This window comes from Scyliorhinus canicula, chromosome 5 (assembly GCF_902713615.1).
Source record: "Scyliorhinus canicula chromosome 5, sScyCan1.1, whole genome shotgun sequence".
Classification (NCBI taxonomy): Eukaryota; Metazoa; Chordata; class Chondrichthyes; order Carcharhiniformes; family Scyliorhinidae; genus Scyliorhinus; species Scyliorhinus canicula.
In genome coordinates this window covers 211,891,334-211,907,556 of record NC_052150.1, presented here as the reverse complement: position 1 = coordinate 211,907,556, position 16,223 = coordinate 211,891,334, and the positions used below count along the sequence as shown (strand labels likewise).

Sequence of the window (16,223 nt, the reverse complement as noted above, 5' to 3'; positions counted from 1 at the left end):
TGCAGATGACACTAAAGTCGGTGGAGTTGTGGACAGTGCAGAAGGATGTTGCATGTTACAGAGGGACATAGATAAGCTGCAGAGCTGGGCTGACAGGTGGCAAATGGAGTTTAATGCAGAATTCATTTTGGAAGGAGTAACGGGAATACAGAGTACTGGGCTAATGGTAAGATTCTTGGTAGTGTGGATGAGCAGAGAGATCTCGGTGTCCATGTACATAGATCCCTGAAAGTTGCCACCCAGGTTGAAAGGGTTGTTAAGAAGGCGTACAGTGTGTTAGCTTTTATTGGTAGAGGGATTGTGTTTTGAAGCCATGAGGTCATGTTGCAGCTGTATAAAACTCTGGTGCGGCCGCATTTGGATCGCAAGCAGTTCTGATCGCCGCATTATAGGAAGGATGTGGAAGCATTGGAAAGGGTGCAGAGGAGATTTACCAGGATGTTGCCTGGTATGGAGGGAAGATCTTATGAGGAAAGGCAGATGGACTTAAGGCTGCTTTCATTAGAGAGAAGGTTGAGAGGTGACTTAATCGAGGCATACAAGATGATCAGAGGATTAGATAGGGTGGACAGTGAGAGCCTTTTTCCTCGGATGGTGATGGCTAGCACGAGAGGACATAGCTTTAAATTGAGGGGAGATAGATATAGGACAGATGTCAGAGGTAGGTTCTTTACTCAGAGAGTAGTAAGGGCATGGAATGCCCTGACTGCAACAATAGTGGACTCGCCAACATCAAGGGTATTTAAATGGTCATTGGATAAACATATGGATGATAAGGGAATAGTGTAGATGGGCTTCAGAGTGGTTTCACAGGTCGGCGTAACATCGAGGGCCGAAGGGCCTGTACTGCGCTGTAATGTTCTATGTTCAGCCCTGAACCTCCATGTAACCGGTTAATTCCAGGGTTTAGTGGAGACTTGTGTGGCATTTCCCAAGCTACAGCCCACAAGTGCATCTGTGAGGTAACAGATGCTCTGTATGCCCGGGCATCAGACTAGATCAACTTTGAGCTGGACCAGGCGCACTAAGGTGCTCAGGCTGCAGGATTCTGTGCCATCGCCAGGATGGCTCAGGTCCAGGGGGTAATTGATGGCATGTCGCCTTGCGAGCATCAGGGCATCAGGGAGTGCTTCATTAACAGGAAGGGGTTTCACTCCCTAAATGTTCAACATGTGCGGCCACCGCCTCTGCCTTCGAATCATACAAGTGTGTGCCAACTACCGAGGGAGCATGCACAACAGCAACATCCTGGGACACTCTGAGATCCCAATGTCTTTGAGGATCACCCAAGAGTGACAATGTGGCTCTTGGGGGAATAAGGGGTACCCACTGAGGTCCTGGCTGATGATGCCAGTGTGGATGCCGTAGCCGGACCAGGTGGGGCTGGAGGACGAGCCCAGGGAGCAGGTGGAGGAGGTGCTGGAGGACATGAAGCCGATTAGGAGCCAAAAAAAATGGATTCATGCACGGAGGAAGTGGGCATGGCTGAGGTACTAAATGCTGACTTTGCATCTGTCTTACCAAGGAAGATGCTGCTGCTAAGGTCATAATGAAAGAGGAGGTAGTTAAGACATTGGATGGGCTAAAAATTAAGAAAAGAGGAATTATTAGAAAGGCTGGCAGTATTTGAAAGTTTTTAAGTTACCAAGGGCAGTTCAGGTACATCCAGGGAAGTAAGGGTGGACATTGCAGAGGCACTGGCCATAATTTTCCAATCCTTTCAGCTACAGCAAACTGAGGGGCTAGAAAATTTGTAGAAATCCTTGGGCTGTATGCCTGACAAGGAATATACATTGTGAATATCAAGAGTATTGAAATTGAATATTGCTGACAAGACATGCTGTCAAAGAAACTCCTCTTGTACTTAAGAACACTTTGTAAGAATACCAATTGTAAAGGGAACAATAGTTTATCCTGCATGAGACAACATTGCTTCTTGGTTGACAAGTGGACCCTGATTGGTAGAGGCATTGCCATGGAATATGCATCAGGGTACAGTTAACTGCCAAGCTTTTGATAAAACTTAAACCAGGATCAAAGTATTGCCAGAGGGAATGAACCAGAGAATGGTGTCCCCAAGCTTTTGGTTAAGTTTAAAAGGCACAATGCTCCTTCTTCCTGCAAATGTGTATGAATATATGTAGCTTCTAGCTATAACAGTTGCAGCTGACTCGGTAGAAGCTACATATTATTCACACACAGGGCTCTGTCCCTTGCAGACAGAAGGGGCATGCCCACACATTGTCTTTTACAACTTAACAAAAGCTTGGGGTACAGTCATTCCCTGCATCATTGTCCATGGCAATACCTTGGCCAGAGTTGACCGCCCCATTTTCAACTTGACCAAAAATTTGACAGTTAACTCTTCCCTGGTGCACACGTCATGCAATGTTTGTAACAATCAGTGTCCGCTTGCCATCAAATCAGCATTTTCTTCTGATGCACTATATATTGCTGTTCATTTTACTATTAGCATTCTTGTGAACTATTCTGAGGAGTGCAGGACCAAAAGCTTCAACAGCATGTCTCTTTTCAGCAATACTCAAGTTCTGTACTATCAGGCGACTACTACAGTAGTATTGAAATTGTATTGAGACACTAACTTGCTTGACTATTTTGATGAGGTAACCGAGATGGTCGATGCATGTAATACGGTTGATGTAGCATACATGGACATAGAACACAAGAGTACAGAAGGAGGCCATTCGGTCCATCGAGTCTGCACCGGCCCACTGAAGCCACAGTGCTAGCCACTTGTGCTGCCGTGCTGGAGTTCCAGAAAACGTCTGATCAAGTATATAACCACGTTTTTCAGAAAAGCTAAAGCCCGCAGAATATAAGAGACAATTGCAGCATGGATACAAAGCTGGTTGAGTGACAGGAAACAGAGGAGTGGTAAACGGTTGTTTTTCTAACTGAAGGAAGGTATACATTGGAGTTCCCCAGGGTTTGGTATTCGGACCCTCGCTTCTCTTGAACTATATTAATGACCTAGACTGGGTGTGCAGGGCATAATTTCAAAATTTGCAGATGGCACAAAACTTGGAAGCATTGAAAACTGTTGATGAGGACAGCAATAGACTTCAAGAAGACGTAGACAGGCTGGAGGAATGGGTGGACTAATGGCAGATTGAAATTAATTCAAAGAAGTGTGAACTGGTAGGAAGAATGAAGAGAGGCAATATAAATAAAGGATACAATGCAAAAGAGGGTTCAGGAGCAGACGGACCAGTGTAGTTGATACATGTGTATAAATTATTGAGTGGCAGATTTAGAAAGCTGTTACTATGGGGTTGAGAGCTTTATGAGCCATAGAGTACAAAAACAAGGAGTTTATGGTGAACCTTACAACACTGGTTTAGTTTTAATTGGAGTATTATGCTGAATTCTGGGAACCACATTTTAGGAAGGATGTAAACGTACGAGAGAGGTTGCAGTAAAGATTCACAATAATGATTCAGGGAATGAGAGACTTCAGTTATGAAGACAGATTGGAAAAGCTGAGCTGTTCTCCTTAAGAGAGGGGATTTGACAAGAGTTGTTCAAAATTATAAGGAGTCTGGTCAGAGTAGGTAGGAGGAACTGTCCCCATTGGCAGAAGGGTCGAGAACCAGAGGACACCACCGATCGCATATGAATGGCAGAAGAATCAATGCAATAATAGTTAGAATCTGGAATGCACTAGCCGAGAATATGGTAGAGGCAGATTTGATTGTGTCTTTTAGAAGGGGATTAGAGTAAATAACTGAAGGTGTACAGGGTAAAGGTCTGGAAATGGGATTAGCGGAGTTGTTCTTCCAGAGTGTTGGCATGAACATGAAAGCCTGCTTCAGTGCAGTAACCATTCTATGATATACATAGTCAACAGATACATATTACATGCAAGGTTACATAACATCCAATTAATTTTGTGAGGCGGTTTACATCATTATTGTTTTAATGATTAAAAAATGATTTTAATAGTAATTGGGACTTAATCCAACTGATTATCATCATTTTACTGTTTGGGGAAGGGATAAAAGGAAGGGAGTTCGGGTAAGAAATAGATTAGCCTTGAAGCATCACAAAAGAGCTTTATACATCAATGTTTGTACCGAGTGTTACTTCCCATACCTTTGCCAGTGGAACTTGGAAGCATGGGGATGACTGGCGATGGAGCTGGATCTGGTGGCTCTTCTTTCACTAGAGAGAGATCAGGGTATCTGCTGACCTCCATGCCTACTACACTTTCAGGAGATGATGATGCAACGAAGCTGTCTGGGGAGTCACGGTCGTCATCACCACAATGCTCCTGGCCTCTGTAAGGAGAAGATATTTAGATATTAGAAACAGAACTAGGCAGTTCAAACAGCTGCATCTGCAGAATTTTCAAAGCATAGCAAAACTTTGATTTTCCAAATTCATCGACAAATACCAAACACATTATCCAGATGGTAATTTTTTTAAAAAAAATTTAGAGTACCCAATTATTTTTCTTTACAATTAAGGGTCAATTTAGCGTGGCCAATCCACCTAACCTGCACATCTTTGGGTTGTGGGGGTGAAACCCACGCAGACATGGAGAGAATGTGCAAACTCCACACGGACAGTGACCCAGGGCCAGGATTCGAACCCGGGTCCACAGCTCCGCAGTCCCAGTGCTATCCATGCTGCCCTCAGGAGGTAATTTTAATGTGCTGGGTCAGAAACAGGGAGAACAAATTGTGGTCTAACTGTTACATCACAGACTAAAAAATGATTAATTTATGCTTGCACTATAATTAATTTTTAGAAAGACGATGCCAGACCTCAGTTCCTCATGGTTGTTGTGGGGTGGCGTTGGAAGGGAAGCAGGAACATCCACCGTTTTTGGTCCATGCGCCAAAGCTCTTGCCAACAGATCATCTTCAGGTCTAAAAGGCAGCTGGTACTGTTTTGGTCCAAGACCCTTGTTGACTGAAAATAGTAATTATTTGTTGAGTAATTATGAACTTAATCGTAGGGTCTCAAGAACTGTGTCTAACAGTTAAGATTGCTGCAGGATAAGATTAGAGAACTGCATAATTTTCAAAGAGACAACATGCAAAGAAACTGCAGAATCATTTCAATTCCCCTCTCCAGTACAATGGCTAATGCTAATTGAAAAAAATAATTTGGACGATGCAGATTTAGGAAACTCAGGATTCATAACGCAAGTTGTTAATATTCTTGTTTTACCAGATTTTCAGATACAGTACCTGGAACAGGGTTGTGTGTCAATTAATGACATTTCAAATCAAAATGTTCAAATTTCAGCTGGGCAAATCCATTTTTTTCACTTTTTAGTCGTTCTACACTAACAACTCAATTCTCCATTATCTGAATCCCCAAACAAATGCCAATGCTTTGGTTTCAACATGGCTTGCAATGGAGAAAGGTTTATAGTGCAGTTCTCCAGGGGTCAGTGTTAAGACCCCTATTTAAAAAAAATAAAATAATTTTTATTGAGGTTTTCAAAAACATATCCAAAACAGAAAATAACAAGAAAACAATAATAACAACAACAAAAAGAAAAACACACTAACCCCCAAAACCAACCCCCCCCCAGTAACTACAAAAAGGAGAGATAGATAAACACCCGGCATATCCGATAAACACATATACACATTTCTCCCTTCCCCGAAACAAACCTGTGCAGCACCTTGAACTGTATGAGGGTAAGCCTCGCACAGGAAGAGGAGGAATTCACTCTTTCCAGGGCATCCGCCCACGTCCCCTCCTCAATCTCCTCACCCAACTCCTCCTCCCATTTACCCTTCAGCTCCTCCACCGAGGCCTCATCCACCTCCTGCATGACGTGGTACACGTCCGAAATCCTCCCCCCTCCAACCCAAACCCCGGAGTGCACCCTGTCCCGTACCCCACGTGGGGGCAGCAGAGGGAACCCCTCCACCTGCCGCCTGGCAAACGCCCTAACCTGCATGTACCTAAACATGTTCCTGGGGGGAGCCCAAAGTTCCCCTCTAACTCACCCAGGCTCGCGAACCTCCCATCCACAAACAGGTCCCTCAACCTCCTAATACCTACCCTGTGCCAGCCCAGAAACCCGCCATCGATGCTCCCTGGAACAAACCGGTGGTTCCCCCGTATCGGGGACTCCATCGAGCCCCCCACCTCCCCCCTATGCCGTCTCCATTGCCCCCAAATTTTGAGGGTAGCTGCCACCACCGGGCACGTGGTATACCTCGTTGGAGGGAGCAGCAACGGCGCCGTTACTAGCGCCTCCAGGCTCGTGTCCACGCAGGACGCCATCTCCATCCTCTTCCATGCTGCCCCCGCCCCGTCCATTACCCACCTCCGCACCATCGCTGCATTGGCAGCCCAATAGTACCCACAGAGGTTGGGCAACGCCAGCGCCCCCCCCCCCCCCCCCCCCCCCCCCCCCAATCCCTGCCCCGCTCCAAAAACACCCTTCGCACCCTCGGAGTCCTATGCGCCCATACAAATCCCGTAATACTCCTATTGACCCTCCTAAAAAAGGCCTTCGGGATAAGGATGGGGAGGCACTGGAACAGGAACAAAAACCTTGGGAGCACCGTCATCTTGATGGACTGCACCCTGCCCGCCAGCGACAGTGGCAACATGTCCCATCTTTTGAACTCCTCCTCCATTTGCTCCACCAGCCTAGTGAGGTTAAGCTTGTGAAGGGCCCCCCAGGTCCTAGACTCCCAGGTACCGAAAGCTCCTCCCCGCCCTTTTCAGCGGGAGCCTACCAATCCCCTCCTCTTGATCCCCCGGGTGCACGACGAACAGCTCACTCTTACCCAGATTGAGCCTGTACCCAGAAAAGCCCCCAAATTCCCTAAGGATCTGCATCACCTCCGGCATTCCCCCCACTGGGTCCGCCACATAAAGCAACAAGTCATCTGCGTATAATGACACTCGGTGCTCCTCCCCACCCAGCACTAGACCCCTCCAATTCCTCAACGCCATGGCCAGGGGCTCAATTGCCAACGCAGAGAGCAAAGGGGACAGGGGACACCCCTGCCTCGTCCCCCGGTACAACCGAAAGTACTCCGATCTCCTCTTAGTCGTGGCTACGCTCGCCATCGGGGCCTCATATAGCAGCCTCACCCAACTGAAAAACCCCTCCCCGAACCCAAACCTTTCCAGCACCTCCCACAAGTACCCCCACTCAACCCTATCAAAGGCCTTCTCAGCGTCCAATGCTACCACTATCTTCGCCTCCCCTTCTACCGCTGGCATCATTATAACATTCATTATAACATTCAGAAGCCTACGTATATTGATGTTCAGCTGCCTTCCCTTCACAAACCCTGTCACAAACCACAACGGTAGCATTGTGGATAGCACAATCGCTTCACAGCTCCAGGGTCCCAGGTTCGAATCCGACTTGGGTCACTGTCTGTGCGGAGTCTGCACATCCTCCCCGTGTGTGCGTGGGTTTCCTCCGGGTGCTCCGGTTTCCTCCCACAGTTCAAAGATGTGCAGGTTAGGTGGATTGACCATGATAAATTGCCCTTAGTGTCCAAAATTGCCCTTAGTGTTGGGTGGGGTTATTGGGTTATGGAGATAGGGTGGAGTTGTTGACCGTGGGTAGGGTGTTCTTTCCAAGAGCCGGTGCAGAATCGATGGGCTGAATGGCCTCCTTCTGCACTGTAAATTCTATGATTCTATGGTCCTCATGAATGATCCCCGGCACACAGTCCTCTATCCTTGTGGCCAAGATCTTCGCCAACAGCTTGGCATCCACATTTAACAACGAGATCGGCCTATATGATCCACACTGTAGGGGGTCCTTGTCCCGTTTAAGGATCAAGGAAATCAGCGCCCGTGACATGGTCGGAGGCAAAGCCCCTCCCTCCCTTGCCTCGTTAAAGGTCCTAACCAACAGGAGCCCAACAGATCTGCATACATTTTGTAAAATTCGACCGGAAGCCCATCCGTCCCCGGCGCCTTCCCCGACTGCATGCTGCCTATCCCTTTGACCAGCTCCTCCAGCTCAATCGGCGCCCCCAGCCCCTCCACCTGTCCCTCCTCCACCTTCGGAAATAAGACCCCTATTTTAATGATCTAGACCCTGGTGTCCAGGGCACAATTTCGAAATTCACAAATTACACAAATCTTGGAACTACATTATTATGAACCGTGAGGAGGATATTGTAGAACAAACTAATTAAGAGAAGTAGGCCATTGGCCCTTTGAGCCTGCTCTACCATTTAATACGATCATGACTGATCTGATTGTAACCTCAACTCCACATTCCCGCCTAATCCCCCGATAACCTTTCACCCCCTTGTTAGTCAGGAATGTTTCTACCTCTGCCTCGAACATATTGAATGAACCTGCCTCCACCACTTTCTGGGATAGAGAGTTCCAAAGATTCACAACACTCAGAGAAAGAAATTCTCATCTGTTTTAAATGTGAGTCCCCTTATCTTTAAACTGTATCCCCTAGTTCTGGTCTCTCCCACAAGGGGAAACATCTTTTGAGCAGCCACCCTGTCAAGTCCCCTCAGGATATTCAAAAGGACGTAGAAAGGTTAGTGGAATGGGTGGATGAGATTTTCAATTCAACTGTGATGCTCACACCATAACAATTCTGATATCCAAACGGAATAAATTTGGAAGCAAATAAAATGTCCTACCATCGTGATGTCCAATTACTCCTGGTTTTCCAGAGATCTCCTCAGTAGTAGCAAAACCATTCACCAGCTTCTGGCGAGCCACAGGCGGTGGTGTAGGAGGCAAGGATGCCGGTGGGGTGGGAGGATTGCTAAGATTGCTCTGCTGTGCCAAACAAAAAAGTGAATTAACCTGATGCCGTTTTGTTTTATGCGACAATGCTGCTTTATAAAATCCTCCATTTGTGCCCAGGTAAACGCATGATGTGGAGACGCCTGCGTTGGACTGGGGTGAGCACAGTAAGAAGTCTTACAAACCAGGTTAAAGTCCAACAGGTTTGTTTCGAATCACTAGCTTTCGGAGCACTGCTCCTTCCTCAGGTGAACCCTGAGGTGAAACCTCAGATAAACGCAGGTCTCTTTCAAATGTTCAAAGTTCAGCAACTGCTTTCAAATAAGCCCACCAGAGACAAATGCTTGCCTCAGATGAACACAAACCAATAAACACTGCAGCCCAGTGCAGTTGGACACCTGTAGTTTATTCACCTTGACTACAGGCACCACAGCTGCAGCCAAGGCGCTACCTTTACCTTCATTTTCTTTGTATTAATTTGGTCAGTGATCTGGAAGAGTAAAATCAATGTCACGCCAGTTTTTTCTATATTTGCAGAAAGCACCAACTATTCTTCATCTGGCAGCAGCTACCCTCAGTTTTGTGAATTGCTGCTCTGCTACTGCCCGATGTTGAGAACAGAAATGGAGGGAAAACATTTCTGGGAGGTCAACTGCAGCCTGCTCTCCAGAGTCAGGGCTAGGAAGTAAACTCACTCTTCACAACCAGACAGACATCACAAACCGGAACAATGTTGCAGAATTGATAATTCGGTGGAAAAGGGGGAGAAGTAAATTTGAAGCAGTGCGAAAACAGATATTAAAAATCAGTTGTACACAAAAAGTATTTGTAGTATTATTTGCGAAGGGAATGCAATTCATAGTTTACGGATGCATGTATCCGATTATTTGTGGGTATGCACCACAAAGCGGAGAGAAAATACTGAGGTGCATGGAAACAAATACTGACAGGTGAAAACATCAATGACAGTGGGTAATATTTATTGATGTAGGAGTCACACAAGGAAATGTATCAATGTAAAGTCTTCAATATTTGACAGTTTAGGTCCTGTCCTCTCAATTTCTCTGCCCGTCTTTAAAAAGGACCTTCACAATAATTTTGTTAAATCAAACCTTCAGTCGGCTCTCAATATAAGATACAGGAGCAGAATTAGGCCATTTGGCCCATCGAGTCTGCTTCACCATTCGATCATGTCTGATCTCTTCCTGGCCTTAACTCTACCGTCCTGCTCGTTCTCCATTACCAAAACATTAAAACATTACCAATTAAAAATCTGTCTAACTCCTCCTTAAACTTACTCACTGTCCCTTCATCCACTGCACTCTGGGGTAGCAAATCCCACAGATTCACAACCCTTTGGGAGAAGTAGTTTCTCCTCAACTCCGTGCGGCACCTGTTCCTGTTTTCCCCGTGAAGCAACTTGTGATATTTTTCTACATTCTACATGAACGCAAGTAGTTACTGCTTAGGAAAAAAGTCTGGAGTTTAAAACGAAAGTCCTGAAAGAAACAATTAATAGATATTCTTTACATCCAGAGAGAAAAAAAAATCAAGCACACCTCTATCCTCTAGACCTTTGATCCTTTTTTGAAATTACTTATTTAATTTAACCTTCAATTAAAGACTTACCCTCTAAGTCTCCCCCGAAGAAAATAAATATATGCTTCATCCTTTCCTTGGATACTATTTTAAGTCCTCATTAGTTTGGAATCATGCTGTTCACTCTTCTCTTTTTTTAAAGGTATTTTATTAAAGGTTTTAATTTATACAAGACAAAATAAAACAAATCCAAATACCACTTACAAACCCCCACCCTTGTAAAAATCCCTCAAAACCGTAAACCCCCATCAACACACTGACTGTGACCAATTCCTAAAGCCCTGGCCCAAGACCCACCCAAGACCACTCCTAAGGTAAGACACAGAAAAGCTTGCAGTTCCAATTAGATCCCTACCGCCCACCCCCCCCAAACAAAAAAGCTTTTCAGAGACACAACTCCCTCCTCTCTCCCCACCAAACAAATAAGCTAGACTCACTGAACCTTGTCCAAAGACATCCAACAAGCTGCAGCCCCTCTCTCCACACCGCCCTCCCCCACCCCCATTCACTAGTGGTAGCAAAGGTAACCCGCCCCACCCAACTCAGGGTGTATGTTCAAAGAATGAAGAAATAAAGAACACTCCACAGCCCATTCCAGCCAGAGAAGAGTACCCAAAACCCAACACCCTTACAATACTTAAACTCCCTCTGGGGGCCATATATTCCCCATACCCCCCATCCTATTGAAAGTTTACAGCAAACAGTTTTCTAAGTCTTAGAGCTAAGGCAGCAGAGAAAACATTCGTAATAGCAGTTTTAAAATATCTTTGCTGGACGGGGAAAAAGACGGTTTCCAGATATGAATATCGCCCCCGTACTGTGCAGTAACTAAAGCTGGTTATTCAATTTGGATGTTGTTTGGCTAACTGGGGTAGTCTTAGAGCTCAGCTATCGTAGATATAGTTTGCAACGAGAGGTTCTATAGAAATGTGTTTAATAATTCAGGTATCTTAATTGCGTGAGAATAGCGTCACCCTGTTTCTGTGTATTTGTCTTTTTTTACTTTAACAAATGGTCTTTAATAATTATTATCTGACGGATGGTTATTTATTCTCACTGGGATTTCACTATCTCCTCACACCGAAACAAAGCTCTACACGCAAACGAACCTATGTTCCACAATGGCATACCCTCGCAAATAACATCAGCGTGTTCATGACAATTACAAATATAAATTGTGTGTATAACTGAAAACTTTAAACGTGCATACTACAAAAAAAAGGGTTAATTTCAAATCCATTGGTTAGTCAGTGGGGATTTCAGGAATTCTTACATACGGCCAACTCCATTGTCGACAATGAACAGACTTGTGTTTAAGCTGACTTTAACGCTTAAAGGTACTACCTGACATAATGACAACACATGGCTTCATTTATTTTTAACTAATCCATAACATACCTTGTAAATCAACTGAGAGTAGTAATCTGGAACACTGTCAAGGACAGCACTGCCAAAAGATCCTGTTAGTAGATTATCACCATTCAGCTGTCCACTGCCATAGGGAGGGAAGTATGCAAAATTCACACTGATTGTTGGTTCCAGCAGTGGAAGAAGAGTCAGTTGCTAGTGAAAAATAAATTGAATTGTCAAACACGGATATTCCAGACATGTCTTCGCAACACAACTATTATGCAAGGTCATTTTTACCGCACTGGTTTTGCTGAAAATCAGTGCATTACATTGTTGTGTTCATTTTTATTATTTTGTTTTATAAATTTAGAATGCCCAATTCATTTTTTCCAATTAAGGGGCAATTTAGTATGTCCAATTCACCTAACCTGCACATCTTTGGGTTGTGGGGGCGAAACCCACGCAAATACGAGGAGAATGTGCAAACTCCACACGAACAGTGACCAGAGCCAGGATCGAACCTGGGACCTCAGCGTCATGAGGCAGCAGTGCTAACCACTGCACCACTGTGTTGTCCTCGTTGTTGTGTTATTAATAATAAATCACAAATTATTTTCTAGTTTCTCTCAATGAAAACACTGCGCTATTGTTGAAACAATTTTCCTGTCTACATACAGGTCAAATTTAAACTTTGGCCAATTGTAATTTTTTTGAAGGTTAGCACTATCCCCTTCTGAGCGTGGAGACACATTTTTCTGTTGGTTGCATTAGCCTTTGCATTAATTTACTTCAATTTTTCCAGAGAGGAAGTAGGCAGGAAAGAAGCGTTGAGTCCACAATCAGATCAGCTATAATCTTGATCCTATCGAATGGCAGAGCAGGCTCAAGGCACCGAATAGCCTACTCCTGCTAGTTTGTATTGTATGTTCATATTGCAACAATGGTATCAAATGATTGTACACAGAAATAACTATGAGCAATTCAAGATAATATTGGCAAAATGCCCATGACACTGCCCATGCTTAGCTAATGAATAAAAGTTTTTTTCTGTATACAAAATGGTTTTGGGAGAAACACTTGAGAAATTTGCTCCATTATAGACATAGAACAGTACAGCACAGAACAGGCCCTTCGGCCCTCAATGTTGTGCCGAGCAATGATCACCCTACCCAAACCCACGTATCCACCCTAAACCCGTAACCCAACAACCCCCCCATACCTTACTTTTTAGGACACTACGGGCAATTTAGCATGGCCAATCCACCTAACCCGCACATCTTTGGACTGTGGGAGGAAACCGGAGCACCCGGAGGAAACCCACGCACACACGGGGAGGACGTGCAGACTCCACACAGACAGTGACCCAGCCGGGAATCGAACCTGGGACCCTGGAGCTATAAAGCATTTATGCTAACCACCATGCTACCGTGCTGCCATTAAATCAACAAATGGCCAGAGTCCCCAACTATGCTGTTATTGCAAAATGCAAGATTGGAATTACACAAACAGTATTGTAAGAGTCCTTCCTGCTTGTTCTTGCTTATTCACTGCCTATACACTTGCTTTCCAGTTTTATTTTTGATCCATGGATGATTTATGGGCATTTATCTTTAAGGTGGCCTGCCATTTTAAGTCAAGCAGAAGGAAGCCATGTCCTATACCGTTAATTTAAACAGCAGGATCCAGAAGGCTGTGCTGTTTTAGACTGGTGATTGGAAATTGGCTGACCTCAGTGATGACTCAGTTTGATTGATGTGGCTGGTGGCCAATGAATTGGCCCAAAATGCAGTGCTCTGCCTGGTAACAGGCTGTGATTGAATCTGCTCCTACTGAAATGGTTCAGAGACCTAAGGTGATTTAACAGCTTTCTTTTGGCAGCTTAGGGGGAAGACGCACTCTCTTTCTACTCCATTTATCTCCAGAAAGACTGTTTCTCTGACCTGGCAGAAATGAAATGAAATGAAATGAAAATCGCTTATTGTCACAAGTAGGCTTCCAATGAAGTTACTGTGAAAAGCCCACATTCCGGCGCCTCTTCAGCGAGGCTGGTGTGGGAATTGAACCATACTGCTGGCCTGCCTTGGTCTGCTTTAAAAGCCAGCTATTTAGCCCAGTGTGCTAAACCAGCCCCTTGTGCTAAAAGCCTTGATGAAGCAGTTTACAGCAGCAGCATTACAGGTTGTTCAGAAAAGGTTCAGAATTTGATAGCTCTCTCCAGAAATATCCAGCTAATTCTCATCAAAAGGTCAGTGTGAGAACCAACTCTCTGCATAAAACGCTGGTGTGAACCAACCAATTCTTTCTCCAGAAAGGGCAGAGGCCTAGAAGCAAAGATTGTGTGAAGCAAGAAGCCTCGCCAAGAGAAGTTGTGAGAAATATTGCTAAACTGCAAGGAAGACCATTGCAGAGACTTTAATCCACAAGCATACTGTGGAGAAAGCATTCTGCGAACCACCATTTGTAGCAAGGACTCTTTAATCTTTGTCCTTATTAGTTTCACCTCTTCCCCCCCCCCTCTTGTGTTGTCTGTCTTATGTATGTGGGTAGAGGGTGTGGCAGTTAAAGGGGGTAGTAGGTTCGCTTGTCATTCAGTTGCATTTACTGCACATTTCATCATTATCCTCGTTATAAATAAACAATAATTGTGTTTCAACTTACAAACCTGGTGACTGTAATTATTGGACTGCCAAGGGCAAAAAGATTTCGGGAATTTTTCTAAGAATTATTGTTTAGTTCACTTATGTTGTGACTCCGGGTCGAGTGGGGCTGGAATTGACTGCGCGCTTGCCCAGGGTGTCATAACAGTATCGATATTAGTAGTATTTTGGGGTACAGTATATGAGTATTTTGAGGCATATGTGCAAGTAAAGCATGGAGTGAGGGGGACAAGTGCCTTTTTAACTATGGTTCAATAAATTGTTTCATATCCGGGTCCATTGCAGTTTAATTGATAAAGATTGATTGCCATGATTATTCAATAGTTCCATTATTATTGTATCACACAAGACCAGAATGGTAGAAGGCAATTTGGATGGACCTTAATTTTTCTTTTGTCTAGTAATTCCCAAATGTTTAAATTAAATGTTAACACAGAAGCTGGACCCAAATTAATTGACAACCAGGAAGTTGGCAAGTAGTACACACAAACACAGGATTTAAAAAATTTACGGGCTGATGACCCATTTTATTGTATATACGCAGACATGAGAAAGTGCAGTTTTTAGCTGAAGCAGGAATAAAAAGGCAGGGTTTAATTGGACTGGTGTGCACAAATAACTTATAGACTCTTTTTAAAAATCAAACATTCTTGGCTTATCCTATGCAGTATTTGGTATTATATACAATTATACTTAAACCGGCATGCCCATTTCCTATGAACATTTTTCATTCTGAATTTCTCTGCCCATACTTAGAATGGAACTGCCTCAGTAAATTTGTTTTGCTCTAATTACATTCTCCTGCCTCTGGTAATGCTCTAATACATACTTTGGCAGGGAGATGTAATTACAGTCCGGTAAGTTTACATAAGCAGTTTTAGTTGTATGCGAGCACAGATATTCATGATGAAAAATAGCTCACAGAAAATATACTGAAAAGTAAATAGCCAATAAAACACTATGGCACAAGGTTATTTCAGTCACCAAACGATTCCTCCAGCTCTTAGTGCACGTTCATGCTTTCTAAACCTACTTCTTTGGCCAAGTTAATGATCATCTGTCCCTCTATCTCCTTCTTTGGCTCAGTGTCAAGTTTTGTTCGATAATACTCCTCTGAAGCACCCTAGGTTATTTCATTACATTAAAAGGTGCTACAATAAAAGCAAGTTATTGTTCACTCACTTAACAAATTTACATCCATGCTGTGGGGGTGAGGGGGAAAGAGAATAGGCTAATTTACCACCTGCAATGCCACTTTACATATTGCTACATCGATTTGTCAGTGCTTCGTTTCTTTCTCAACCCAAGATCTTTTATTTGGAAAGACTTGGACCATTGGTCACAAAGAACTGCTCACCTGCTTCAGCTGGTTCATTAGCATGTCGGTGTTGGGGTAAATCGCATGCCTGTCCTCCTCATCTTTTTTTCGTTTCTTATAGCGTGACACCGTCTTCTCAGCCGTTTTCTGTGATCTTTTGTTTTTTGGCCGTTTCTTTTCTTCCTCCGAATCCTTTTTCTGCAGCTGATGGACCTTTGCATCAAAGTTCAATCCACTTGGCGGACTCTGCGTTCCAAAACACACATCAGAAATTTATCTTACTGTTTTGTTTTACGGCATGAAAGAATCTATCATGTTAAATGCACTGAGGTTTGATCACAAGCAGTGTTTACCGCAGGCCTTCAGCAAAGATCTTCATCATTTAGATGGCGCCGGAGTGAGGGACTTCTTGCAAGCTGGGCCCAGCATACCCTCTAATTCTATCTTTTACTCTCGTTCTATGCTTCTAAAACTTCATATTAACTCTTTTAAACTCTCTAACAATGCTCTAATTCAATTACTTACAGATTTAGCGATCTTTAGGACCCTGGAGACACCTGAAA

General features: G+C 44.1%; 1 protein-coding gene across 11 annotated transcripts in view; it reads right to left on the bottom strand.

The window, feature by feature from the left end:
- Positions 1-16,223, bottom strand: part of kmt2ca (lysine (K)-specific methyltransferase 2Ca) — a 537,383-nt gene that overhangs the window by 38,275 nt on the left and 482,885 nt on the right. For 9 of the 11 annotated variants that reach the window (XM_038798420.1, XM_038798425.1, XM_038798416.1 and 6 more), the window contains 5 exons: positions 15,700-15,906; positions 11,734-11,898; positions 8,628-8,769; positions 4,788-4,935; positions 4,114-4,298 (listed from right to left, as the gene is read on the bottom strand). In XM_038798420.1, the coding sequence (XP_038654348.1) occupies positions 4,114-4,298; positions 4,788-4,935; positions 8,628-8,769; positions 11,734-11,898; positions 15,700-15,906 (847 nt within the window). The remainder of the gene's footprint in view (positions 1-4,113; positions 4,299-4,787; positions 4,936-8,627; positions 8,770-11,733; positions 11,899-15,699; positions 15,907-16,223) is intronic. The other 2 variants (XM_038798417.1, XM_038798427.1) reach the window with 1 other exon arrangement.